General features: G+C 38.2%; 6 protein-coding genes across 7 annotated transcripts; 1 reads left to right on the forward strand and 5 right to left on the reverse strand.

Moving 5' to 3' along the window:
• Window positions 1-526: 526 nt before the first annotated feature.
• LOC106654848 (zinc finger protein 260-like) lies at window positions 527-3,909 on the reverse strand. Of its 2 annotated transcripts, none has more exons than XM_014374925.2 (4): window positions 3,736-3,909; window positions 3,332-3,403; window positions 3,163-3,259; window positions 527-3,084 (listed from the first exon to the last, which is right to left on the reverse strand). In XM_014374925.2, exons 2-4 carry the CDS (start codon window positions 3,400-3,402, stop codon window positions 1,234-1,236), a joined length of 2,019 nt encoding a protein of 672 aa, XP_014230411.2. In that variant the 5' UTR covers window position 3,403; window positions 3,736-3,909; the 3' UTR covers window positions 527-1,233. The 2 variants fall into 2 exon arrangements, with proteins under 2 accessions (XP_014230411.2, XP_014230410.2); XM_014374924.2 differs by having other exon boundaries at window positions 3,469-3,909.
• Window positions 3,910-7,178: 3,269 nt separating this feature from the next.
• Window positions 7,179-9,374, forward strand: LOC106654730. Its single transcript, XM_014374731.2, has 7 exons — window positions 7,179-7,334; window positions 7,407-7,539; window positions 7,617-7,864; window positions 7,925-8,127; window positions 8,221-8,428; window positions 8,511-8,700; window positions 8,769-9,374. The coding sequence occupies exons 1-7, from the start codon at window positions 7,257-7,259 to the stop codon at window positions 9,062-9,064; spliced, it is 1,356 nt and encodes a 451-aa protein (XP_014230217.1). The 5' UTR covers window positions 7,179-7,256; the 3' UTR covers window positions 9,065-9,374.
• A 2,223-nt stretch (window positions 9,375-11,597) lies between these two features.
• LOC106654541 (zinc finger protein 182-like) lies at window positions 11,598-13,215 on the reverse strand. The gene is made up of 4 exons (XM_014374464.2): window positions 13,026-13,215; window positions 12,833-12,950; window positions 12,115-12,762; window positions 11,598-11,606 (listed from the first exon to the last, which is right to left on the reverse strand). The coding sequence occupies exons 1-4, from the start codon at window positions 13,052-13,054 to the stop codon at window positions 11,598-11,600; spliced, it is 804 nt and encodes a 267-aa protein (XP_014229950.1). The 5' UTR covers window positions 13,055-13,215.
• Window positions 13,216-16,914: 3,699 nt separating this feature from the next.
• LOC106654540 lies at window positions 16,915-19,229 on the reverse strand. Its single transcript, XM_014374463.2, has 9 exons — window positions 19,170-19,229; window positions 18,428-18,613; window positions 18,242-18,364; window positions 17,797-18,179; window positions 17,608-17,733; window positions 17,452-17,542; window positions 17,248-17,381; window positions 17,047-17,179; window positions 16,915-16,971 (listed from the first exon to the last, which is right to left on the reverse strand). The coding sequence occupies exons 1-9, from the start codon at window positions 19,227-19,229 to the stop codon at window positions 16,915-16,917; spliced, it is 1,293 nt and encodes a 430-aa protein (XP_014229949.2).
• Window positions 19,230-19,766: 537 nt separating this feature from the next.
• On the reverse strand, window positions 19,767-21,470 carry LOC106654539. Its single transcript, XM_014374461.1, has 7 exons — window positions 21,257-21,470; window positions 20,620-21,193; window positions 20,435-20,560; window positions 20,283-20,373; window positions 20,091-20,224; window positions 19,892-20,024; window positions 19,767-19,817 (listed from the first exon to the last, which is right to left on the reverse strand). Exons 2-7 carry the CDS (start codon window positions 20,961-20,963, stop codon window positions 19,767-19,769), a joined length of 879 nt encoding a protein of 292 aa, XP_014229947.1. The 5' UTR covers window positions 20,964-21,193; window positions 21,257-21,470.
• A 2,099-nt stretch (window positions 21,471-23,569) lies between these two features.
• On the reverse strand, window positions 23,570-25,297 carry LOC106654538. Its single transcript, XM_014374460.1, has 8 exons — window positions 25,121-25,297; window positions 24,935-25,057; window positions 24,476-24,858; window positions 24,291-24,416; window positions 24,141-24,231; window positions 23,935-24,068; window positions 23,729-23,865; window positions 23,570-23,658 (listed from the first exon to the last, which is right to left on the reverse strand). The coding sequence occupies exons 1-8, from the start codon at window positions 25,295-25,297 to the stop codon at window positions 23,570-23,572; spliced, it is 1,260 nt and encodes a 419-aa protein (XP_014229946.1).
• Between the last annotated feature and the right edge of the window lie 720 nt (window positions 25,298-26,017).

Consider the following 26,017-nt stretch of genomic DNA (forward strand, 5'->3'; position numbering starts at 1 on the left):
ACACCGTACGATGCCATTTTTGCTTTTAATTCTGTCGCGACAGGATCATTTCTGTGACTCGCATTTATAACGCGAATATAGCCTGTGTTTGTGTACGCGTATACATTAAAGACTAGGAGATAAAATTTCCTCTCTCTCACCGGCTGTTAACGAGCGTCAGGCCGTTTTTTCTTCTCTCTTTTTTTTTTTTTTTTAATGTCTCGAGTATACGTTTGCCGCAAACAGGAATATTAAAATATTGTCAAGAGGCGCACAAACGCGCGTGCCGCACAAACGTATACGCACGCACACACTCGCGCGGGGCTCGCGAGCTTTTCACGCATCCCAATGCGCGTGTGGCCCTTTTCTCTTTAGCCTTGATATTATGTGTCACGCGTTCTCCTTCCTTTTTTTTTCTTGCGCTTTTGTGACCGTGAGTCGGCGTCAGCGGTGGGAAAGATGAACGACACAAAAAAAAAAACAAAATAGACACTCGTCGCTTTATGCGTAACGTTGCGCGTTGTATATTTATACACTTGTATACAAAGTAAACGGAAGAAATATTTTATAATTCAGTTTCGCGTTGATGATACGAAAAGCGTCGAGCGCTGACCTCGTTCGCGTTACGAAAAGGACACATTTGGGTATACGGAATACGTATAGCAATGCTTTGCAAAAGTTACGCTCTTTTTTACAAATTCACAACTCTTAGACTACTACTGTACTCTTTGACATTTATTGAATGACCTTTCATGACTGTCTTTGAAGCTAGCAATGAATTCAGACAATTTTTCGCTGTTCGCATGAATACGTGTCATTTCTGAATTTATTGAATCAAAATGAGAAACCACTGATTACATTAAAAAATTAATTAAAATTAATCTTATAACTAAATCTAGATTTACATTATTCCAATTTGGAACATACAAAATATAAAATTGACACTGAAAATATACTATAGAGGTTCAAATTTTTTATGAATTGTAAATGTTACATTTTTCATTCGTGTCTTACCGATAGTAATTCAATCTCAACAAATTAAATCGGAGTCAATTATTTTCAATAACGTTTCACGCAGAACAATTGTTATTCATTAGATATTCGTTGCTTTCATAAGTTAGATGACTAATCAATATAAGTTTGAAACAATTTTTTAACATTAGAAATGTTTGCTAATATAACATGCTTGCGTAACATCATTGATAATTCGATTAAAATTTGAAGAATGTTTAGAATGAAAAAAGGATTTTTTCATTATTTATACTTGTGAGGCTTAACATGATTATGTATCGCGTCGATGTGAGCAAAAAGTTTGCTTTTTTGTACGAATTTTTTTCCGCATTTGTCACAACTATTTTTAATGTGCATCAAATTGATATGGGTTTTGAGATTTCCCTTTTGTGTGAATGTCTTTCCACAAATATTACAAGGGTAAGTGATTTTACGATGTATCGCATCGATATGTCTAATGATGTCAGATTTTCGTTTGAACACATTTCCGCATATTTCACATGCATGAGTTATTTTATTATGCATCGAATCGATGTGTCTTTTGAGATTTTTCTTGTCTGAGTATGTCTTTCCGCAAATATCACATGGGTAAGTGATTTTACGATGTATCGCATCGATATGTCTAATGAGATCAGATTTTCGTTTGAACACATTTCCGCATATTTCACATGCATGAGTTATTTTATTATGCACCGAATCGATGTGTCTTTTGAGATTTCTCTTGTCTGAGTATGTCTTTTGGCATATATCACATGCATGCTTGATTTTATGATGTACCGCATCGATATGGATTTTGAGATAATCCTTCTGCGTAAAAGTCTTTTCGCATTTGTCACATGCGTAAGAAATACTATTATGCACAGAATCGATGTGTTTTTTGAAACCGATCTTTCGTGCGAATGTCTTGCCGCAAATATCGCATTCGTGTCTGACCCCATTATGCACCGAATCGATATGGATTTTGCGATTACCCTTCTGTGTGAATGTCTTTTCGCAAATATCACATGCATGTGAAATGCCATTATGAACCAACTCGATGTGATTTTTGACACCGATCTTTCGTGCGAATGTCTTGCCGCAAATATCGCATTCGTGTCTGACCCCATTATGCACCGAATCGATATGGATTTTGAGATTACCCTTCAGTGAGAATGTCTTTTCGCAAATATCACATGCATGTGAAATGCCATTATGTACCAACTCGATGTGATTTTTGAGACTGATTTTTAGTCCGAATGTCTTCCCGCAAATATCACACGAATATGTGACACCTTTATGCACCGAATCGACGTGAATTTTGAGATAACTGTTGTCTGAGAATGTCTTTTGGCATATATCACATGCATGTGTGATTTTACGATGTATCGAATAGATGTGTTTTTTAAGATTACTCTTCTGTGTAAATAACTTTTCGCAAATATTACATGCATGTCTGACACTATTATGCACCGAATCGATGTGGATTTTGAGATGACTCTTGTATGAGTATGTCTTTCCGCAAATATCACATGGGTAAGTGATTTTACGATGTATTGCATCGATATGTCTAATGAGATAAGTTCTTTGTTTAAACACATTTCCGCATATTTCACATGCATGAGTTATTTTATTATGCATCGAATCGGTATGGACATTCAAAATATCCTTTTGTCCAAATGTCTTTTCACACGCTTGAGATGGATACAGATTATTACTGTGCACTGAATTCATGTGAATTTTAAGACTTCTTTTGTTGGGAAATTTCTTCAAACACTTGTCACGCTCTATAGACTTTTCATTTATTTTTGCTGATTCTTGAGGATCAATGTTTATATTTTGTCCGTTAATTTCGCAATCATTACTTATATCTTTATCAATATCATCATACGAAAATTCTTCTTTCACAGCATCTTCGGGTTCTATTTTTATCTTGTCTTTAGCTTCAAAATCACTGCTTTCTTGAATATCCAGCAAGTGATCTTTCGTCCAATTATCTAACCGTTTAGGTATTGATGAATTTACAATCGGCTTTACATCTACGCATTCGATCTCAATCTCAATCTCGGGGTTCGATTGAATTTCGTGAGTTTCTTGGCTGCTTTTAAACATACGAGTCTGTAATAAAAGGTAAAGCACATATTTGATTTAACAAATGATTGCGAGATTATATTGACATACATTTGATTGACTTACTGATTCGTCTTGAAAACTTTTGGTATCAAAAGTATCGTCATCTATTCGATAATCATCATCCTCGTGAAGCGACATATCCTCGGGCTCTTTCTTTACTCTGAAAATAACGATAAATTAGAACAATTATATGAAAATATTCGATTTTTTACATATGATAATTAATAATTACTTGGCAGCGTAGTCGGTGGTACCGTTGGATTCCATTTTGTTGATTGTTCTCTCCGACTCTAGTTTTATCATTCTGAAATAATATGGCAAACTTAATTTACAACGAGGCTCAATAATAGTATTTACGTATGGTCATACCCCAATGTTGACGAGTCAACGTAAACAAACGAAACCGCCAAGCAACCCAAGAGCTCGAAATTTGACGAATACCAGAGATGAAATCAATGCGCTCGATATTTTTCTGTTTTAACTATTACTGTATAGTAACGTATGAACGTGCTTAGCCACGCACTGGATCGTCGATTTTCAGGCTTAGGCCCCTTGCACAACACACCGAAAGAAGTTTCACTCCGAACGCAAAAAGAAACGCCTAATGATCAATTTTTCAAGTTTTTCAATACTAACCACGCGATAGCAGTGGTGGCTTTCTCTCTCTTTCTCTCTCTCTCACGCACACAGTCTCGAAATTACAGGGAAAACTCGGTAACAGCCGCAGCAGCAGCAGCAGATAGAAGCTCTTCTCTATATAAATAATCTCTAAGTATCGAGGCTGTACTTGCCAAAGATAAGGCTACGTGACTCAACTACCAGATGATTAAGACACGTACGAGAGCGCGCCTTGTCGACGGTGTGCGCGCTCGATACTTTGCTACATATATATACACCGGCCGGATACACTTGCTTTATTTCTCGGATAATTTTCTTTATTACGCGCGGATATCGCCCTGATCGGCATAATAATACGTACGACTACTCGTGTAACGAAAGAAAGAAAAGTATTAAAGGAGACAAAATGCAAAAAAAAAAGTACGCACATTATCATGGAAAACCGCTGATTCGTTTACACAATCGGTTCTCTTATTATCCACTCGCTCCTCTCGCTTTTGTTTCAATCTCTGTTTGAGGTGGAAATCCAATTATCAAACGTGGCTCATTCGTACGTATGTATATAGATAGATAGCGAGAAAGTGGATGGTAGTAAAATAATAAAAAGCAACAAAAAAGAAAAAATGTTTCGCTCGCGGCAGCTTATGAAAATTTTTTGCCCCCACTCAGGTAGCATCTGTAATTTTTTCAAACCGTATCTACTAACTGCGATCTCGTCCTCTCTATGCGCTCTCCTTCTCTTTCCACCTTTTTCATCGTGGCATTCATCAAATTTTCCCATCGTTAGTCAAAAAAAAAGGCAATAAAAATGCAAACAGTATTGGCCCGCGCGTCAATCTGGTTTCATAGTCGCCGTGCATCTCTATCTATATATATATACAGGGTGAGAAAGCGAACTGCACGCGCGCGCGCTCGTTTTCGGTTATTATTTCGAAACGTCAGCCCCCCTCGTGCTTGCTTGCTTTTTTTTTTTGTTATTTTTCTGCTCCAATTCTCTCATTGGATCGACGACGAGAACTAATAATTCTTCGTATCGAAGGCACCTACACGTACACGGTAAAAGAGAGGTATATGGGGCCAAAGGTGACAAATTAATATTTTTCTCGCCCTCTTACTTCGACTCTCGTATAATATATATAAAGGTCGAAAACGAAAAATCTGCTTCATATCGTCCGATCGTTTGTCACACTGCGCGCACGCGCGCACTAGGGTATATAACCCTTTTTTTCAGCTCGCTCGCCCTTGTCATAATTTTTAACACGAAATAAGAAGAAAAAAACATCAGCAGCAGCAGTAACACACGCGAGACGACGGTGTTGCGCGCGTCGCAAGCTCGTCGCATTACACGTTTCGCAATAAATCTTCCCTCGTACTACCACTGCTCGCTATACTACTATACACGCGGGGGTGTCGCTTCTTAGCACGGAAATTCCCGTGTACGCGAGCGCTATTGTGGGCTGCGATGGCCGAAAATTTTACTTTTGCACGTGTGCGCGCGGGCCAAAAGACGATCAATTTACTGTATACGAGTGCGTTGGTCGAGTGAGGGATTGCACTCAACGACGCGTGCATATCATTGTTACTCGTATACTACCGGAAATAACAATTCTCTCGTCGTAGTAGTAGTAGTTGTGTATATAGGCACCGTGCCCGAGTATACGTAGGGAAGAGGAGGAAAATCGCTGCTTCTGCTACACGTTGATCGATGCTATATTATGCGCGTATACGAAGGACGATGGTAAATTGTATACTCATTATCGCCACGTCTGTGTACGTGTGTGTGTACGTACGTATAATAATACAACGTTTGTGCACGGGCGTCGTCGAATATGCGGCATTTGCTGTCGTACCGAGAGAGAGAGAGAGAAAACGTATATGCACGCACGTCGTTGTTGCGTTGCTCCGGACGCATTGCAATCCTCGTGTGGTTCCTTCGTATATATACATATATACAACGTTCCTCCGCGTTGGTATACGTGCGTACACGCACGCCGCATTCGCTTCCACGTACCCACACACACACACATACATACGCGCGCATTATCACAGTAATTTAACGTGTCAGCTTGAAATTCGCTCTCGAGGTTTGCGCGTGTGTGCGTATGTGTGTACGCCCCGGAGCTCGTCGAATGCACTAAATTATTTTCCCGCGCGTATTAATGCTCCCCTTGCCACGATGTAGCCTCCATGTCACTCGCTCTCTCGCTCTCTCTCTGGCGAAGAGCTCGGGTTTACAAATGTGTGTCAATTTTTGGACACTGCATAATATAATCTGAATGGATTTATCCTCGCTGCGGAAATCGGTCGCCGGGCTCACTTGTATAACATGTCACTGTTTAAAAATATTTTTTACATTGAAATTGATGTAAAAGCGAAGGAAATTTTTAATGTACTTTTCAAAACCTGACTTATACATTTATTTTCCTTTTGCCACTTGCAGGATTTACAAACAAAGGTACTCGCCATCTAGTGGTCGAAGTTGGAATTAATTATAATTGTGTTTTCATATATTTTCGGGAAATTAACGTTAAAACGAAATCAAAATAAAAACATAGATTTTCAATCAAAATGTTTGAATTGTAGTATCGAATTAACTCCTTTTTGTTCATTTTGGTATAAATAATTAATTAATATTAAATCATTTTAAACGAACGAATTTGATATAAAAGCAAGTGAATGGCAAATCTAGCCTAAAAATCAAATTATTAATATCGTTATCCAAAAGTTCTACTGAAAATTTTTCTAAAAAGCTCTATGATGCCTACGTATAACATCAAACTCAGCAACTAAAATTCACAGCGAATATGAGTATACTAAATTACCTCTAGAGTTCGTTTGTTTGTGCACAATGTACTTTTTTAATTTTCAATATACATCTCCCATAAACGTCGAGAAGTGTTAAGTATTTTTATTTATATAGTAAACAAAATGTGGCTAATATCCCATGAATTTAATTTTGTGTGCATTGTTATCATTGCATGTCTTTTTTTATGTATTCTATGTTATTATGTAATCTATTATGGAAACATGAAGCATTTATTTTTGAAACTCCTTCAATATAAATAATTATTTTTAAATATCGTGTCATTTTTTCACGTCGAGTGAGATGTAAATCAAGTGAAAATTGAAAGAAATAATAATTATATTAATTCAAAACTTATAAATAAATCCAATGAGAAGAATCCTGGTGAGTTCAGTAAGTAAGTTACTACTGTTACATATGCTAATTAAAAAAGGCAATTACTGCTGTTAAGCGTCTCATTGAAGTATCGATCGATCTCGAAAAAATTTGTCGCTTTAAAAGAATTACGAATCTTCGGAGAATGATGTACAATCGTGGTCAATGTTTACCCAATAACAGCCATTGTTTAGCTTTCACCGCGTACAATTCTATCGTAAATAAATAGCCGAACGAACTAGCGCGAGAGGGGATTTTCTACTGGAATCTGAGTTTGAACCAAGTATGAACGGATACGATCGTTCAGTTAGAATCAGCTCGTCGGCATTGATCTCGCCCAACTGTACGCCTAAACGTAATCATGTCGTTGATACGTAAATTGACCCTCGCCTACTTACTTTTACACTTGACGACTTCACTGACTGCTCATCAGTGCGACGTAAGTATCATCCATCGTGATCTACGTGAAATCGATAATTGAGATTCAATTTTTTTTGTCCGTGTATCCTAGCACTCTTATCTCAAATGCGAAGATATCCCCACGAGTCCGAGCGGAACGAGTCGGTTGTGCGGCGCGGAGCACATACCGAAGCGGGTGAATTACACGGCACTGACCTCGATCGGCTCGAACGGCACCGAAGCAGGTAATCGTTGTGAAAATCTTTTCGCCCCTCGACGAGACCCGTCGATCGAAAAAATAACCATATTTTCATCGTCTCAGGTGTCTTGCGAGTCCGTTTCGATACGCACCCCGAAGCTGGCTGTCGTTACAGAGTAGTTCTGATGGTCGATGATCGCATAAGCGACGACGCGGAATGCGACCGTCACGTCTTCAAACGGAAACGAGTCTCGCAGACGTTCAGTCGCGAACTGACCATCTGCCCGCGAGAAGAAGCTCTGGATACGGGCGAGTACAATTATATGATCGATCATAATTTTCCGCCTTCCGGTCAGAGCTGCAACTCGACGGTACGTTGCAAATTTATATACGTGTAATCGATTGAAGTGATGAAAACGATAAAATTACAGGACTACGAGGGATACAAGCTCGATCTACTGTTCAGGAACGCGTTTACCGGTTGCTACGGACTCGGTTTTATCACGGATTCCGGGGAAATGATCGTTCCAACGAGACAGATCGTTGAAACCGATTACGTGATGACTACCATTGGCAAAATCCAAGGCCAATGTAGGATCGAACGAAATCCAAACTATTCTGCGCGAACCAAACAGTAAGTGGAAACAAATCATCGAATATGAAAAAAAGTATAAAACGAACATTTAACTAATGATTTATTTTTCTCGATGTTTTCGTACTACAATAGAGGCAAGTTTCCGGTGTCGATTAAGGTCGAGGTTTCTAAAATTCCTAAGACTTACGCCGCTATGAAGATAAAAGTAATCAGTGATAAGAGTCATAAATATCTGGTCGACCACGAGTACCAGCTAAAACCTTACGGAAAAACGCAATACGTAGAAATTCCCCCTCAAATAAGTTACAATGAACATAGTAGTACATGTAAATTAAACCTGGTACGCACTCGATCTTCGACATTTCTTCTCTTCGTACGAATTTTTTTTTTTTTGGTTGTTGTACCGATTTCTTTCTGTTCAGAACGACATTTACGTTTCTTCGAGTGTGCCTGCTGGAGTAAACGTTTTGTGCCACTACGACGAATGGTCCTTCGAACCAAATCAAAAGCACAAACTGGTGGTGCAAATCGAGGACGATCGATGCTCGGACGGACTTCTTTGGCATTCCGGGAGGCAAAGAGGACAGGAAAAACGTTGCGTTTTCGAAACAAGTACGTCGTGTCAATGAAATGTCACTCGAGTTTTTAAGATCAAAGCAATCATTTTTTGTTTATTTCAGATTGTGCCCTTGTTGGAGACTTCAGTACTCCACCGAAGCCATGGACAAAGAATTTGCTGTCAAATTTATACAAATTCTTCATTCAAGGAAAAACAGAAGAAGTATTCTCTGAGATTAAATCAAGTACTGGGCTCCAATCGGGTAGCCTGGCAGAAAATATTGTCTTCGAATTTCTAAAAAACATTCGCATTTATGCAATTTTGATTGTACCGGGTTTAATTTATATACAATATGCGAAATGGCTGGCTCGATATCTGGGGATGGAAGGCGAGGTGTTTGACCGTAACCTTTTTTAATTTTACATCTTAAAAATTGTAAATATAACGATAGCACAAATCGTGCTGTTGATTTTTATAAAATTGTATGTTAGCGTTTGATGCAAACCACGGTATGGTTATTAGTCTGATTTTATGTGTCACTTTTTAATTGTCAATAGAAAAATACGTGTGGATGACCATGGACATTGTAAAAATGTTAAAAATAGAGAAAAAGTTTACCATAACTGGTAATATTGAACTATCATCTTGCATTCTTTATAATTATTAACGCTTTTTTGTAAAAAAACAAAACACTCTAAATATATTATATAAACAATTATATAAATGTTACATGAAAAATGTATTAAAATATATTATAAACTCACCAACCGTCGAAAAATTGATTGAGAATTTTCTTTAACAGCTTTGAAATACCCTTAAAAACGAGCTTGCTTGAATCCCAGCTTTCAAAGTTCAACCGAAATAATCCTTCGTAGAACTTTTTTCTTTTATAAAAATTCTTTGATATTTTCTGAAAAAATTCCGATATTCAAGTTAATTACATCAAAAAGTCAAACGTATCGATTAAAAACAAATCAACATTGTTATAAAATTTTTTATTCCTTTAGCTTTTTTCATTCGCGTATGAAAAATTGCAGTTATCACATAACTGAAATGTAAAATACTCATGAAAATAAAACAAAAAATTAACTTAGAAAAGTGAAAAAAATATTTAGTATAAACTGCTTTTTAAAGGTTTTTGAAAAGAAATGCAATGTTCATTCTCTTAGCTCCTCCGTATAAATCAATACAGCACTCGACACATTAAAAGTCTTATTTTTCATGACTCTTATAATTCTGAATACTTTTAATTAAAGTTTATAATATATCTCGTGTACTTCGAAACACTTTTCTTTGTCAATGCGGAGGTTAGCAAGATTTTTCATGTTTATCCATTGGCCATTTTGCTTTATTTACTGAGAAGTGATTCCCTGATTTGAAATATAGTAGAAGTTTCAGAAAAGTTGATTAAAATCACTTTGATTTCAATTTTCGATTCTACATTCATATAGTCTGAATTTTTTTAACCGTGTACATACAGCGCCAAGTCTCGTTCGGTTAATTTCATTGACGAAGTTCGAATCGAGCTGCCGATCGCCGAGCATGCCATACACGCGAGCGCCGTGCGGCTAAACTCCGTTTTACAAAGTAAGACATCGCTATGTCTTGCGAGAGAGAGAGAGAGAGAGTTGCGCGCAGACGATGCACACAATATAGCCCACCCACGCAAGACACGTGTAAAAGCAGCGAGAGCGAGTCGAAGTTAACCCGATCTTGATGCACGCGATTCACGAATGTTCGGATATCTCGTTCGTACATTTACATGAAATTGACAGCCGTGTAAGACGTCGGGTATATATAGTAGTAGTAGTAGTAGTAGTATATAGTCGCTCTCGAGTTGAATTCAGAGCGACGGCTGCAGCCGTGTGCCCTGTTAACGTTTGTATTATATATCTTCGATATATTTCGAGAAATTAAAGAGAGAGAGAGAGAGAATCCGTGGCAGCAACGGCGGCGGGGATGAAAATAAAAGAGAAAAATGCATTAAGAGGACGAAGAAAAAGAAGAGCATAACGAGAAAAAAAAGACAGGCCAAATGCCGAGGACAAGGGTGAATTTTATGGGGTGGAAAGCTCGAAAAAGAAGTACGATCGGAAAGCTCAGTGGAGCGGGGAAGCGAAAGAAGAAGCTCGCGCGCCACGTCACTTCGTATATCATATTCTTCTTTTTAACCACTTTACTTTTCAAATGGATCGCTCGTTCTTTACGGAACGTATATACTTACGCGATAAATAATCGGCGAAATCCGAGGCTGAGATTGCGATTGACATTTTTGTCGCGTGAGCTGTGCGAATAGGACGTTGTCAATTGTTTACTGTAGTCCCGGAGAAAAGTTAAACAAATAAGCTGACAGTGAAAATTTTGATAGGTATTTTGTCGAATCTATAGCTATGTTAGTGTACTCAAGTATGAAAAATCGCGTGATCGCACAATAAGACATCTTATAATGGCGTGCTTGACATTGTAAAAATAGTCAAAAATTTTCATTTACTCTGCTTTCAGCTTTGATGTATTTTAATATATGTATTTTACAAAATGGTATATTTTGTGACTCGTCTGAAATTTATTCTATTATTTTATTATTATAAAATAAAATGTGTGGTATTTTTTTAGAATATTTCGGAAAAAATTTACTTATTTGATATTTGGGTTAGAATTTTAAAAAACAAAATTGTAAACAAAAACTTCAAGTCCAAAATTTGTTTTTTAATGTATATAATTTTTGTAAAAAGGATGGGAAAAAGCTTTCCAGAGTCACGAATGAATTAATAACAGTTTAAATCGCTATACAGTTTTTTCGCAAAAATAAAGATAATTTATTTCAAAAGATTTAATACAATACAATACTATACATGCAAATTTATTGCTTACAAATGTATCAGAAATAATTATTTTTTTAAGATTTGCAACTATCATGAATTGTATTCAAACGATCGATTGTGCATTAAATTTACGTGAGCTTGGAAGTTAAATTTTAGTCCAAATGATTTTTGACAAATATCGCACTCGAAGGGTTTGCTTCGATTATGTACTGAATTTATGTGCCTATTGAGCGTTTGTTTTTCTCCAAATGATTTGTAACAAATCTTACATTCAAAAGGTTTGCTACGAAAATGTACTGTTTTTATATGCACGTTGAGGGTACCTTTTTCTCCAAATGATTTGTGACAGATCTCACATTCAAAGGGTTTGTTTCGATTATGTACTGTATTTATGTGTCTATTGAGATCACTCTTGTATCCAAATGATTTGTAACAAATGTCACACTCAAACGGTTTGCTCTGATTATGTACTGCATTTATATGAGTTTCGAGCTGTTGTTTTTGTCCAAATGATTTGTGACAAATCTCACATTCAAAAGGTTTGCTACGAACATGTACTGTTTTTATATGCAAGTTGAGGGTACTTTTTTGTCCAAATGATTTGTGACAAATCTCACATTCAAAAGGTTTGCTACGATCATGTACTGCATTTATGTGAATTTTGAGGCCACTTTTAAACACAAATGATTTGTGACAAGTCTCACATTCAAAGGGTTTGCTACCAATATGCACTGCATTGATGTGAGTTCTGAGATTACCTTTTCGTCCAAATGATTTGTGACAAATATGACATTCAAGGAGTTTGCTTCGATTATGTGTTATTATGTGAGATTTAAGTGTATCCTTGCGGCTATATGACTTATGACGAATTCCACATTCATATGATCTAATGTTCTTATGTATCGTATTGATATGTCTTTTTAGACCTTCCTTTCTTTCATGAGTTTTTTGTGATAAATTATACCTATGAGTTGTTTTTGTTTGAGTTCCTCTTTTAAATATTTTCCCCTCCGCGGATTCATCGAGTTGTAATCGGGACTCTTCTTGAAATTGACAGTTATGATCATAATTAAACCCTTTTTTTATTGAAATTATCAACATTTTTTCATTTATGTTATTGAACGGATTTTTGTTTTCTTGTTTCATAATAGATTGACAACTTTGATACTCAGATTTGCACACAGTTGTCGATAAAGACTTCAGTTCAGGTTTGACATTTTTGCACTCAAAATCAATAAATATTTTCTCATCTAACTTTTCTTGTAACTCCATAATCTCATTTATATGGTTGGCCTAAAATTAAATTTGCATTATAGGTTTTGATAGCAGAAAAATAAAACATAATTCAAATCTCAAAACTCACCGATAATTCATGAAATGGCATTGTTTCAAAGTTTTCGGTTTTGCAGGAGTCCACCGGATCGAAAACATAATTGTCGTCACCTTCGTTCGTCAATGTATCGCTCGGCTCTTCCTTCACCCTAAAGAATAAGTGAATTAAATAAGGAATCGTTAAAAAAAATAATTATCGAACTATAATACACAAAAATGCTTACCTAACTATGTCGCCTTTGCTTTCCATCATCGCTGATTTACTGTAATTATTCACGACACGCACACCGTAAAAATATTCGAGGTTATAAATACGTCTCGAGTAGCCAAAACTAACCTCTACACTTTTGCGGTTATAATCTGTAAATACTTGCTCGTCTTAGAACTCAACTCTCCATTAGCGAGCGAGCTAATCAGTCGATATTAGCAAAGTGATCCTATTTCGCGACTGCAATCGTTCACTGGCGAAACTTTCCCCCTCTACCGTCGACCATGTCCAAACACAGATATTATGCAAGTGTGTCTGTTTTTGCTTGACTTTGACACTGAGTTGAACTTGAACCGTTGTATATCACCGTTGAAAATATTTACATTAAAATTAATGAAAAAGCGAAGCAACGATTTTTCTCCACGTAGATGCATTTTTTTTTATGTAAAACAATTCAATTTGAATTTAACAATGTACTGCTGACATGTAACCTACTGTAAAGATATATCTGAATTATTTATAAATATGAATAAATATCCAGTTACTACTTGATATATTTTTCATTCATAGTTTGAGTGGAATTCATAATAGGGAAATATTTTATCACGTAATAATGATAACCAGTTTGTCTTTGAAAAACAACAATAAATCAATGAAATACATTTTTAAAGAAACATCGGTGTATGTCACGTGCTTATGATCGGGACCTAGAACGCACAATCAAAAAGTTTGTTTTTTCACTGATGCGTTATTGTTTCACCCTAAAAACCTATAAATATCTTTATTTTTGTATATGCTCATAAATAATGATAATCTGATTTCTATTTGTTCATTCTTTTATATTAACGGTTCATTAAACTATTTATTTAACTGTTATAGTTTAATTTAAACTGATGATTTTCTTGTGCTACTGTGATGGCTCGTTTGCCACCATCTATTTATTATTAATAAAATATGCCAGCTGACTGAAAGCTAATGACTCGACTCTACTCGCGTTTGTCTCTGGGGTAGGGTGAGATGAAGGAAGGATAACACAGAATTTCACAAGAGACTGTTTATTTAACCTTAACCCTAGTTACATAAATGTTGCTTACTATGTACCGGTGTTCTTCTCTTCGGCGGCGACGATCGGTGCGGTGGCTGAAGGCGTCGGTGTGCTGTCTGTTGTAGGGCGGGCCCGTGACGGTCTGGCCTCGGCTCGTGCGGTGATCGGCGTCGGCGCGATCGGCGTCGAGGAGATCGGCGTCGACGAGGGTGTCCTCGGTGTCGATGAGGGTGTTCTCGGTGTCGATAAAGCCGGAACGGTGTCAGCGTGCTGGGCGGCGTCGGTGGTTGCAGCTGCACGGGCTCGCGTACTTTTCGTATTACTATCTCGCACTGATTCTATCTGCGGAGCCGAGCAACAGGCTGGCTTTCACGTAAACTGCGAACTTTGACTCGAGAAGTAAAGGTGTATGTGAAGACCGAGCGTCGACGTGCACGCTTCGAACCGAGAATGAACACTGAGCCGACGAGCGTCGATGTATACGCTTTGAACCGAGAACGATAACTGGCCCCGAGACTCTCTGAGTCTCGGTTTATATACTGTTTGTTGCTGCCGTACCCTCTTTGTTTGAGCTAGGGTCACCGTGAACTTTATGTGTCCTCTAGAGCTTGCGGGCTGCGCGTTTTTTCCCATCCGTCGTGTCTGGGATTTTTAGCGGATGCTTGAGCCGTTTCCTTAGTTTCTTTGCTCGCAAGTTGTGACCTGATTTTTGCCAACATCCCGTTTCCTGCCCGAGCCGGTTATCCCATCGCCTTTTTGGCGACGGAGGCATCATAAATTTCGACTTGTAGCTTGCAAGCGCGAGCTATGCTTCACACAAGCTCTTGCCGCTCCACGCGTGTGCGCACTCACACCAGTGCGTACCGCGGCGTACGTGAGTGGGCGCACACTAACGTTTGCTGCTCTATCCGTGTGCGCACTCACACCAGTGCGTGCTGCGGTGTACGTGTGCCGTCGCACACTAGCGTTCACGGCTCTGTCCGTGTGCGCACTCACACCAGTGCGCGCTGCGGTGTACGTGTGCAGTCGCACACTAGCGTTCACGGCTCTGTCCGTGTGCGCACTCACACCAGTGCGCGCTGCGGTGTACGTGTGCAGTCGCACACTAGCGTTCACGGCTCTGTCCGTGTGCGCACTCACACCAGTGCGCGCTGCGGTGTACGTGTGCAGTCGCACACTAGCGTTCACGGCTCTGTCCGTGTGCGCACTCACACCAGTGCGCGCTGCGGTGTACGTGTGCAGTCGCACACTAGCGTTCACGGCTCTGTCCGTGTGCGCACTCACACCAGTGCGCGCTGCGGTGTACGTGTGCAGTCGCACACTAGCGTTCACGGCTCTGTCCGTGTGCGCACTCACACCAGTGCGCGCTGCGGTGTACGTGTGCAGTCGCACACTAGCGTTCACGGCTCTGTCCGTGTGCGCACTCACACCAGTGCGCGCTGCGGTGTACGTGTGCAGTCGCACACTAGCGTTCACGGCTCTGTCCGTGTGCGCACTCACACCAGTGCGCGCTGCGGTGTACGTGTGCAGTCGCACACTAGCGTTCACGGCTCTGTCCGTGTGCGCACTCACACCAGTGCGCGCTGCGGTGTACGTGTGCAGTCGCACACTAGCGTTCACGGCTCTGTCCGTGTGCGCACTCACACCAGTGCGCGCTGCGGTGTACGTGTGCAGTCGCACACTAGCGTTCACGGCTCTGTCCGTGTGCGCACTCACACCAGTGCGCGCTGCGGTGTACGTGTGCAGTCGCACACTAGCGTTCACGGCTCTGTCCGTGTGCGCACTCACACCAGTGCGCGCTGCGGTGTACGTGTGCAGTCGCACACTAGCGTTCACGGCTCTGTCCGTGTGCGCACTCACACCAGTGCGCGCTGCGGTGTACGTGTGCAGTCGCACACTAGCGTTCACGGCTCTGTCCGTGTGCGCACTCACACCAGTGCGCGCTGCGGTGTACGTGTGCAGTCGCACACTAGCGTTCACGGCTCTGTCCGTGTGCGCACTCACACCAGTGCGCGCTGCGGTGTACGTGTGCAGTCGCACACTAGCGTTCACGGCTCTGTCCGTGTGCGCACTCACACCAGTGCGCGCTGCGGTGTACGTGTGCAGTCGCACACTAGCGTTCACGGCTCTGTCCGTGTGCGCACTCACACCAGTGCGCGCTGCGGTGTACGTGTGCAGTCGCACACTAGCGTTCACGGCTCTGTCCGTGTGCGCACTCACACCAGTGCGCGCTGCGGTGTACGTGTGCAGTCGCACACTAGCGTTCACGGCTCTGTCCGTGTGCGCACTCACACCAGTGCGCGCTGCGGTGTACGTGTGCAGTCGCACACTAGCGTTCACGGCTCTGTCCGTGTGCGCACTCACACCAGTGCGTGCTGCGGTGTACGTGTGCAGTCGCACACTAGCGTTCACGGCTCTGTCCGTGTGCGCACTTACATCGGTGCGCGCCGTGGTGTACGTGTGCAGGCGCGCACTGACGTTCGTTGTACTTACCTGTATGCGCGCCCATACAATTACGTGCCGCGGTGTATATGTGCGGCCGTACACTAGCATGCCCGTTCGGGACTTGGTGTTGCACCGGGCTGGTTTGCTGCCCCGGTGTTTTATCTACTCGTAGGGATGCTATGACCCTTGTGACTGGGTCATTACACTACAAACAAAACAGTTTTTTTACATTTTTGAGTATGTCAAGGTTTACTAGACAATGAATTGGCAGCGATTTATTTATTAATTTCATAAAATTACTAATTAATTAAATGGTGAATTTTACTCGATCTTTCAAAAATAACTCAACTTTTTGAACTTTGATTATAGGCATTTAAAAATTGAAACAAAACAAAACTAAAATATAAAATATGTTTTAGAATTCCAAAATTCTCTTCAAGAGAGTGACGCACGATAAACTGGTCTTAAGCATCTGCAAAAACAAACTTGAGATTAAAAAAAAAAATTTCTCTGACAGTTAAATGAAAAGAGAGGAAAAATTACCCACTCTGCAATAAGTGTCCATGGAAAGTGAAAACATCTTACCTCCAGTCAAATACGAGGCCCTCAAACTCCTGGTCATGATAACTTTTAACAAATATTTCGATTTGTTAGACAATTTGTACCAATTAACCGCATAACTAGAATTAAATGAATAAATTAGTTGAAGTACTTAAGATTTGCAATTATATGGAAAAAGTTACATTACCAGGCATCGAAAACTTCTTCGCTAGCGTTGATGATCTTTTGTCCCGGTAGAAAGATGAAATAGAAATGAACGAAGGCACCGATGAGCATCGCACTGTAACGAAAAATTTCTTCCGGGGTATCCTTAACCAATATCTGAAAATCGAAAAAAATTTCAGAGTAAAACCCTCAGCTGTGCTTACGATATGTGGCAGTAGTTACTCACAACAACGTAGGCACCTCCGATAGTGGTTACGTTAATAACGAGAGATACAAACCAAGCTTTATTGTAGTTGTCTTCCAAATCATTGACATAACTATTTCAACATCAGCTGGTTCTTTGATACTTTTTAATAATTGATACTCTTAAAAAATTACTTACGCCAAAGCTAGCTGATGAGCTTCGATAGCCTGCACGATATATGGAATTGACCAATTTGACTTCAACGCGTTGACATTTCGTAGCTCCATTACTTGCATTATTGCATTAACCTTCGATATACGATGTCTGCAAAAAATAATTGAATTTAATCGTTTTTATGTTTTTGAAAATCGATTTTTGAAAATTTACTTGGCCAAAGCGAACAAGCCAATCACGTAACTCGTCAGCATCATGTAGCTCAAATCGAACGCCGCGAAAACTGCGACGCAGCCAAGGGAGCCGAAGAAGCCCTGGGTCATCAAGGGGTAGTAATACTTCTCAGGGTCGAGGCCGTACTCGACGTAGCAAGGAAAAGCCACGACCCTCGTCCTATTTTTCATAGGTATCACGTAATCCAGCAGAGGATAGCCTACCGGCATAGCTAGGAAAAATTCCATACCAAAGAAACACCACAACGCGTAAACTTTGGCAATTACATGGACGTTATTCATGTTTTTGGTCATGATCTTGAGCTCCTCGACGTTGTTTATCATCCTCCAATGATCAGTGATCTTCGTGTACATACTTTTGAACTGCAATCGGGCATTTTTTTTTGTTAAGCTAACAATATAAAAAAAATCCAAAATTTAATTACTGATTTCCTTTGCAGAACACTAATCCCTAGTTTGAAAATAATAACAATCATAAACAATTCAGCCAAAAAGTTCTCGATGACGATTTCAGTATTAACACCGATTTCCATTACAAGCCTAATACCCTAGAAAATGAGAAACAACGAGTTAAACTTCATAAAGTTAAATTTGTCCAAATTCATATTTACCAATGCAGTCATGAACGACGAAGTGAACAAAAAAGTATAAAGCCAAGAGATAAAATTTATTCGATCACGTTGAAAGCAATAAAGACCACTGATTTTCTGTAGTCCGACCGTGATTTTCCATTGTTCGGTCTCAAATAGTTTCAGGTTATTTTGATGCTTTCGATTTCTTTCTCTCATAACGATAAACTAGAACAATAGCAAAGAAATAAGCAAAAAGCGGTTCTAATACATGACTGGAAACTTGTCGAGCTCGTGACATATGGATATTGGATACCTGCGCTTATGGCTCATGGCGAGCTCAGGCCACTTTCATCATTGAGCATAGCAGGTTCACAAGAGGTTGATTGACAGATCAAAGTGCAAAACAATTATTTCTAATCATAGAAACGCATCAATAATTATGTAGCGAGAAGGTAAGAACGTAAACATTTTACGCATGATATCGACCTCCTTATTTTCATTGCCAGCGTACAATGTACGCCGTAAATCCTAAATTTGGAATTTATCGGGTTCAGTATTGAATTTATTGAAAATGAGGCTTCACAGATTTGATACCTAGAATTTTATGAAATTTTAAAATTATTGTAACTCAGCTTATAAGATGTTTAGAGACTTCTAGCTGCAAGCAAATGAAAGGTCATCAGATTTACTATAAGTGCAATAATACTTATCAGATGTAAAAAATTCTTTAGAGTGCCGAGATCAAGTCATAGTGAACACTTCCGCTCCGATGCAGTTTTACGCTTTTTAAACTAATATCTATAAACCTTTCTAACTTTGCTTCTAGAACACTTGAAGACATTTATAACCAGTGAAAATTCAAGGATTTTATATACTTTTTGATGGTTTATTCAGCAATATCGAAAAAATTAAGAATCATGAATTTAATAAGCGAAATAACAGTCTAATCGAAAAAACGCCGTTTTTTCTTTGACTTCACTTTATTATATAGTACTGGGAGTGCTATTAATTTCTTATGACCCTTATACATATTCTTAGATCATATTTTAATCATAAAGATAAAAATTCATACGAAATGGTACTTTTTAATTATTTTAGGGAATCAGGGCAAACGTTAATCGTGAGTAATCAGCGAAATTATAAATAAAAACCTATTTGCGATTGTAGGCAGGCTCTAGGCACTTGCCACCGACCTCTCAAACGTTTAGATAATGTTTTTAGGTAATAAACAAGTCATCTGAGAATGGGGAACGAGAATCCAAGCAATTTGGGCCATTTCATGAAAAAAAAAGATCGTATTCATCACAAAAATATTGATTATTCCAAATTTTACATTAAACTTGAAAAATAAAACTCAAATATGAAATAGATTTTAAAATTACATCAATCTCTTCAAGATAGCGATGAGCGAAAAGCTGGTCTTGAGCATCTGTAAACACATTTTTTGAGATTTAAAACAATTTCTTCAAAAGTTTAATGAAAAAGAGAGAAAAAGTCACCTACACTGCAGTAGGTCTCCATGGAAAGTGAAAACATTTTACCTCCTGTCAAATATGAGGCCCTCAAACTCCTGATCATGATAATTTTTAACAAATATTTAGATTTGACAGACAAATTGTACCAATTAACCGCATAACTAGAATCAAATAAATAAACTAGTCAATGGACGAGAGGCAGTTTTACGCGGAAAAAGTTACATTACCAGGCATGGAAAACTTCTTCGCTAGCGTTGATGATCAATTGTCCCGGTAAAAAGATGAAATAAAAGTGACTGAAGGCACCACAGAGCATCGCGAAGTACCGAAAAATTTCTTCTAGGGTATCCTTTACCGTTAGCTGAAGAAAAAAAAAATTATTAAAGTAAAAACTTTGACACTTGGTAGTGATTACTTACGATAGCGAAGCAACCTCCGATACTGGTTATGTTAATAAGGAGAGGTGCAAACCACGCTTTATTGTACTTGGCTTCTAAGTCGTTGGCATAACTGTTTCAAATGTCGCCTGGTTTATTGATATTTTTTCATTGATGATTAAAAAATGACTTACGCCACGGCAAGCTGATGAGTTTCGATGGCCTGCACGATATAAGGAATAGGCCAATTTGACTTCTTCGTGTTGACATTGCGCTGCTGCATTACCCATATCAGTCTATTAATCTTCCTTAAACGATGTCTGTGGAAAAATGTTGCTTTTGTGGTATTGAAAAAAAATAATCGCTCGTAAAAATTTACTTGGCCAAAGTGAACAGGCCAATCACGTAATTCGTCAGCATCATGTAGCTCACATCGAACGCCACGAAAAGCGAGACGCAGACAAGACCGCCGAAAACGCCCTGGGTCATCAGAGGGAAGTAATACTTCTCAATGTCGATGCCGTACTCGACGTAGACGGGCTCGCGCATGGTTCGGGTTATATTTTCCATCGGTATCACGTAATCTAGCAATGGATAGGCTATCGGCATAGCGATGAAACATCCCATACCAACGATACAGTACAGCGAGTAAATTTTTACGATTCGATGGCCTTGATTCATGTTTTTGGACATGATAACGAGCTCCTCGGCGTCTTTCATCATACTCCAGTGATCTTCGATCTTTGTGTAAATACTTTTGAACTGCAATCAAGAATTTGATTTTTTTTTATGACAGCTACGTAAAAAAATTAAATTTAACATTGAATTACTGATTTCCTTTTCAGAATGCTCATTGCTAATTTTGATAAAATAATCAGCATGTACGATTCCCCCAACATGTTCTCGATGACGATTTCGTTATGAACACCGATTTCCATGACAAGTCTAACTCCCTGGAGAGTGAGAAATGACAAGTTAAACTTTACAGAGTAAAATTTAACTTAATTAACATTTACCATAGCAATCATGAACGACAAAGTGAATAAAAAAATATTAAGCCAGCAGATGACATTTTTTCGATGACTTTGAAAGCAATAAAGGCCAGTGACTTTCTGTAATCTGATCGTGATTTTCCATTGTTTGGTCTCGAATAGTCCCATGGCATTTTGCCGCTTTCGATTTATTTGAATCATAGCGATAAACTAAAGTAACGGCAAAGCAAAAAAGCGAAAAGCGGTTCTAATACATGACTGGAAAATTTGTCGAGCTCGCGACGTATGGACATAGTAGGTTCACGAGAGGTTGATTGACACATCAAATTGCAAAACAATTATTTTCAATCATAAAAACGCAATAATAATTAAGGACGTTGGGGACGAAACCGAGTGCAAATCAGCAACTGTCAAGAAACAGCGGAAGGTAGATACTTAATTTGACTAGGTGGGTTGGTGGTATCATAGGCTCAAAGCCAATACATATGCTATCACGCGTATTTTTGTCTGCTGCTCACCTCTCGAGTTATATTGCATGTAAAACAAACACGAAATTTTTTTATTTTTACAAAATTACTTTGAAATTTGCTTGTGAAAAGTAATAATTTCATCTTTCATTATGCGAAATTTGGTCACCATCTCCCATTCTAACATAAAGTTACACTTAGAATTGTGAGAGAAATCTGCGCTTTCCTATGATTTCCATGTTAAAAAATGTACTTTTGAAATTAAATTATGCAAAAATTCATTTGACTATTGATGCTAAAATTTCGGGAAAACATTATGAGTGTTATCGACTATCAAATTCCGAAGTTTCAACTTCGTGGGCCAACTTGACCTAAAGGTCCCCAACGTCCTTAAGGTATAAAGTATAAGTGTAAAAGTTTTACGAATAATACCGACCTCGAAAGGAATATTCTAATCATCGATCGAAGAATCCGTGATAATTAGACTCCCCGTTAAAAATATTGTTTTTCATGTATAAACAACCAAAGTGACAACAACATGAAATCGTTGATTACACATTAAATAAACATTTTAAGGGGACATTCCCATTGCAAATTGTATTGTTCCTTTCGGCTCTTGCCAGCGATTGAGAAAAAACTACAAGTCCGATCTTTACGTTTAATATCTCGTTTTAATCGTTACAACTTTCTCTAGAAGACAAACCTCTAAAAAATTGATATTTTCAATTTTTACGATTTTGGCACGAGTTTTTCTAAAACAATGCTCTTTTCGGTGGTTATGGGGGTGAATTTACCCCATAAAAAAATTGGGGATGATTTTTTCCACTTTTTAGAGGTTTGTCTTGTAGAGAAAGTTGTAACGATTAAAATTAGATATTAAACGTAAAGATCGGACTAGGAGTTTTTTCTCAATCGCTGGCAAGAGCTGAAAAAAGTAGTTTTGAGAAAAATACGTCCGAAGTTTTGTTCTGTATATATCAAGCACGATAGACACTTCGTGTAATCAGGCATAACTTTTTTCCTTTATGAATTTCGTTCTAAAATTTTAACAGGATATTTTTATGGTGTTAAAGAACGTTTTAACGTAAAAAAAATGTATCAATTTTTTTTCATTTTCAATCGGAATGTCCCCTGAAGACACGCAAGTTTTATTAAAGATTTCCAAATATGTTCTTAAAATGAGCACATATCTTCAATTTTTATTCATATGAATTGTTCATTAAAAAAGATGTGATTTGTAAATTTCAAAATTTTACGACTAGAGCAGTACGCCCAGACCCATTGGATATAGTAAATGTAATGGAGATTTAAATTTAACATATTCATGGATTATTTGAATTCTATGTGCATTCATGATTATCTAGTTTTTACAATATATGTTAATAAATTATTTGGATTTTACATATTCATGGGTTGTTTGAATTCTTCACATATTGATTATAGTCACCTACCCAGTGAATGAAAAGTTTCAAAAAAGTTTGCTTAAATTTAGATTAAATCAACGTTTTTAATAAATGAATGGCTATTATTCAGATGTATTATAAAACTAAATGTCTTTCTCCACTGAATAGAATTTTTGCAGAATTTTTACTTTCAACTTTCATTAATAAAATAACATGTAAGGGAAACGATGCACCAGTGAATAAAACATTTTTACCAGTAAATGAAACCATTATAATAAATGATAATATATTCATAAAGTTGTTGAAAATTATTAAAATATTTAGTATTAATGCTCAATTATATTATAAAATTTCACTACCTGTGAATTAGTTCAGTATAATTAAATTATATTAGTTTATNGGGGGGGGGGGGGGGGGGGGGGGGGGGGGTGACTCTACTCAGAAAATTATATTTATGATATTCCGAATCAGACATGGAACTTGAAAAATAAAATATTTTTTAAAAATCCAACAATCTCTTCAGAAGAGCGACGCACGATAAGCTGGTCTTTAGCATCTGTAAACATAAATTTGAGATGTAAAAAAAAATTTCTTACAGTTTAATGAAAAAGAGTGGGAAAAATTACAAACACTGCAGTAGGTATTCATAGAAAGTGAAAACATCTTTCCTCCGGTCAAATACGAGGCCCTCAAACTCCTGATCATGATAATTTTTAACAAATATTTGGATTTGTGAGACAATTTGTACCAATTAGCCGCATAACTAGAATTAAATAAATAATCTAGTCAAAGGACGAGTGACAGTTACATTATTAGGAAAAAGTTACATTACCAGGCATCAAAAACTTCTTCGCTAGCGTTGATCATCAATTGTCCTGGTAAAAATATGAAATAGAAATGGATGAAGGCACCAAAGAGCAACGAAAAGAAGCGAAAAATTTCTTCCGGGGTGTCTTTCACCTTTAACTGAATATCAGAAAAAGCAATTTCAGAGCCAGAACTTCAGTGCAGATATGATACTTGGTAGCCCTTACTTACGATAGCGAAGCAACCTGCGATGGTAGCTGTATCACAGACGAGAGTTATAAACCAAGCTTTATTGTAGTTGGCTTCTAAGTCGTTGGCATAACTGTTTCAAACATTGACTGGTTCATTTTTTTTTTCATTGATATTTGAAAAATCACTTACGCCAAAGCTCGCTGATGAGTTTTGATGGCTTGCACAATATACGGCATAGGCCAATTTGACTTTAACACGTTGATATTTTGCTGCTCCATTGCTTTTATCAGTTTATTAACCTTTCCTAAACGATGTCTGTGGAAAAATTTTGCTTTCGTGGTATTGAAAAAAATAATCGACTGTTAAAAATTTACTTGGCCAAAGCGAACAAGCCAATCACGTAATTCGTCAGCATCATGTAGCTCACGTCAAAGGCCACGAAAACTGCGATACAGCCAAGACCGCCGACAAAGCCCTGGGTCATCAGAGGGTAGTAATACTTCTCAGGGTCGAGGCCGTACTCGACGTAGGCGGGCTCGCCCATGGTCCGGGTTTTATTTTCCATCGGTATCACGTAATCTAGCAATGGATAGGTTATTGGCATGGCGATGAAGCATCCCATACCGATGATACAGTACAGCGAGTAAATTTTTACTACTCCATGGCCTCGTTCCATGTTTCTGGACACGATGTCGAGCTCCTCGGCGTTGTTTATCATACTCCAGTGATCTGCAATCTTCGCGTAAATGCATTTAAACTGCAATCGAGAATTTCTTTTTTTGGTTTCGGTAGCTACGTAATAAGAAAAAAATTTTAATTTAAAATTTAATTACGGATTTCCTTTTCAGAACGCTGATTCCTAGTTTGGAAAAAATAATCAGCATGTACAATTCACCCAAAATGTTCTCGATGACGATTTCGTTATGAACACCGATTTCCATTACAAGCCTAATGCCCTGGAAAACGAGAAAGGACGAAGTGATCCTCGCAAAGTTTGATTTACTTTAATTCATATTTACCAATACAATCGTGAATGACAATGAGAACAAAGCAATAATAAGCCAACAGATAAAATTTATTCGATCACGTTGAAAGCAATAAAGCCCACTGATTTTCTGTAGTCCGACCGTGATTTTCCATTGTTCGGTCTGGAATAGTCCGAGGCGATTTTGTTGTTTTCGATTTCTTTCACTCATCAGGATGAATTAGAATAATGTCAAAAAGAAAGCGAAAAGCGCTTCTAATGCACGTCTGGAAAATTTGTCGAGCTCGCGACGTATGGATATTGGATACCTTCTCTTATGGCTCATGGTGAGCTCAGGCCACTTTCATCATTGCGCATAGTAGGTTCACAAGAGGTTGATTGACACATCAAAGGGCAAAACAATTATTTCTAATCATAGAAACGCATCAATAATTATGTAGCGAGCAGGTATAAGCGTTAACATTTTACGCACAACATTGACCTCAAATGAAATATTTTTAACATCGATCGATGAATCTGTAATAATTATCCAGTACCATCGCGTCGAATTCTATCGTTGATCTGATTGAACGAATTCTATTAATTAATCAAAAATTACTTTTTCACCAAAGGCTTAATTCTTTATGCTAGATAAGGTACAGTTTTACGAATATCGAAGGATTATTTAAAATATAACTCCACATTTTAAGATATGAGGAAGAATATCGTTACCTTTGCCTCTTCTTGCATGGCAAGAAAATATTATGTTTATCTATTAATACAATTTTCTTAATAGTCAATGTTAGCCTCGCAAAATAGACTGATCGTGTCAAGGAGAAGTTCAGTTTAAAAAAAAAATCAATTCGTATCAAAATAATTTAAATTAAAGTCTAATATATTTGAAAGTTTTATTGCGCATTTTATTTAAAAAAAAAACAAGTTATGCAACATT

This window comes from Trichogramma pretiosum, unplaced genomic scaffold, assembly GCF_000599845.2.
Source record: "Trichogramma pretiosum strain Unisexual culture from Peru unplaced genomic scaffold, Tpre_2.0 scaffold83, whole genome shotgun sequence".
NCBI classification, from domain to species: Eukaryota; Metazoa; Arthropoda; class Insecta; order Hymenoptera; family Trichogrammatidae; genus Trichogramma; species Trichogramma pretiosum.

Bases quoted from the DNA above. Each gene is read 5' to 3' on its own strand.
- LOC106654848 (XM_014374925.2), bottom strand. From the start codon at position 3,402: ATGATAAAACTAGAGTCGGAGAGAACAATCAACAAAATGGAATCCAAC. The intron at 3,260-3,331 runs GTAATTATTAAT...CGTTATTTTCAG, and splicing joins ACCACCGACTACGCTGCCAA to AGTAAAGAAAGAGCCCGAGG. The intron at 3,085-3,162 runs GTAAGTCAATCA...CTTTTATTACAG, and splicing joins AAAGTTTTCAAGACGAATCA to ACTCGTATGTTTAAAAGCAG.
- LOC106654730 (XM_014374731.2), top strand. From the start codon at position 7,257: ATGTCGTTGATACGTAAATTGACCCTCGCCTACTTACTTTTACACTTG. The intron at 7,865-7,924 runs GTACGTTGCAAA...ATAAAATTACAG, and splicing joins GTCAGAGCTGCAACTCGACG to GACTACGAGGGATACAAGCT. The intron at 8,128-8,220 runs GTAAGTGGAAAC...GTACTACAATAG, and splicing joins TATTCTGCGCGAACCAAACA to AGGCAAGTTTCCGGTGTCGA.
- LOC106654541 (XM_014374464.2), bottom strand. From the start codon at position 13,054: ATGATGGAAAGCAAAGGCGACATAGTTAG. The intron at 12,951-13,025 runs GTAAGCATTTTT...CTTATTCTTTAG, and splicing joins AGCAAAGGCGACATAGTTAG to GGTGAAGGAAGAGCCGAGCG. The intron at 12,763-12,832 runs GTGAGTTTTGAG...ATTTAATTTTAG, and splicing joins TGCCATTTCATGAATTATCG to GCCAACCATATAAATGAGAT.
- LOC106654540 (XM_014374463.2), bottom strand. From the start codon at position 19,229: ATGTCTTCAAGTGTTCTAGAAGCAAAGTTAGAAAGGTTTATAGATATT. The intron at 18,614-19,169 runs GTAAAACTGCAT...CTATTGTTCTAG, and splicing joins TAGATATTAGTTTAAAAAGC to TTTATCGTTATGAGAGAAAG. The intron at 17,734-17,796 runs GTAAATTTTCAA...TATTTTTTGCAG, and splicing joins GGCTTGTTCGCTTTGGCCAA to ACATCGTATATCGAAGGTTA.
- LOC106654539 (XM_014374461.1), bottom strand. From the start codon at position 20,963: ATGATGAAAGACGCCGAGGAGCTCGTTATCATGTCCAAAAACATGAAT. The intron at 20,374-20,434 runs GTAAGTCATTTT...CATTTGAAACAG, and splicing joins ACTCATCAGCTTGCCGTGGC to TTATGCCAACGACTTAGAAG. The intron at 20,225-20,282 runs GTAAGTAATCAC...TTTTTTCTTCAG, and splicing joins TCGGAGGTTGCTTCGCTATC to CTAACGGTAAAGGATACCCT.
- LOC106654538 (XM_014374460.1), bottom strand. From the start codon at position 25,297: ATGAGTGAAAGAAATCGAAAACAACAAAATCGCCTCGGACTATTCCAG. The intron at 24,859-24,934 runs GTAATTAAATTT...TCTCGATTGCAG, and splicing joins GCGTTCTGAAAAGGAAATCC to TTTAAATGCATTTACGCGAA. The intron at 24,069-24,140 runs GTAAGTAAGGGC...TCTGATATTCAG, and splicing joins TCGCAGGTTGCTTCGCTATC to TTAAAGGTGAAAGACACCCC.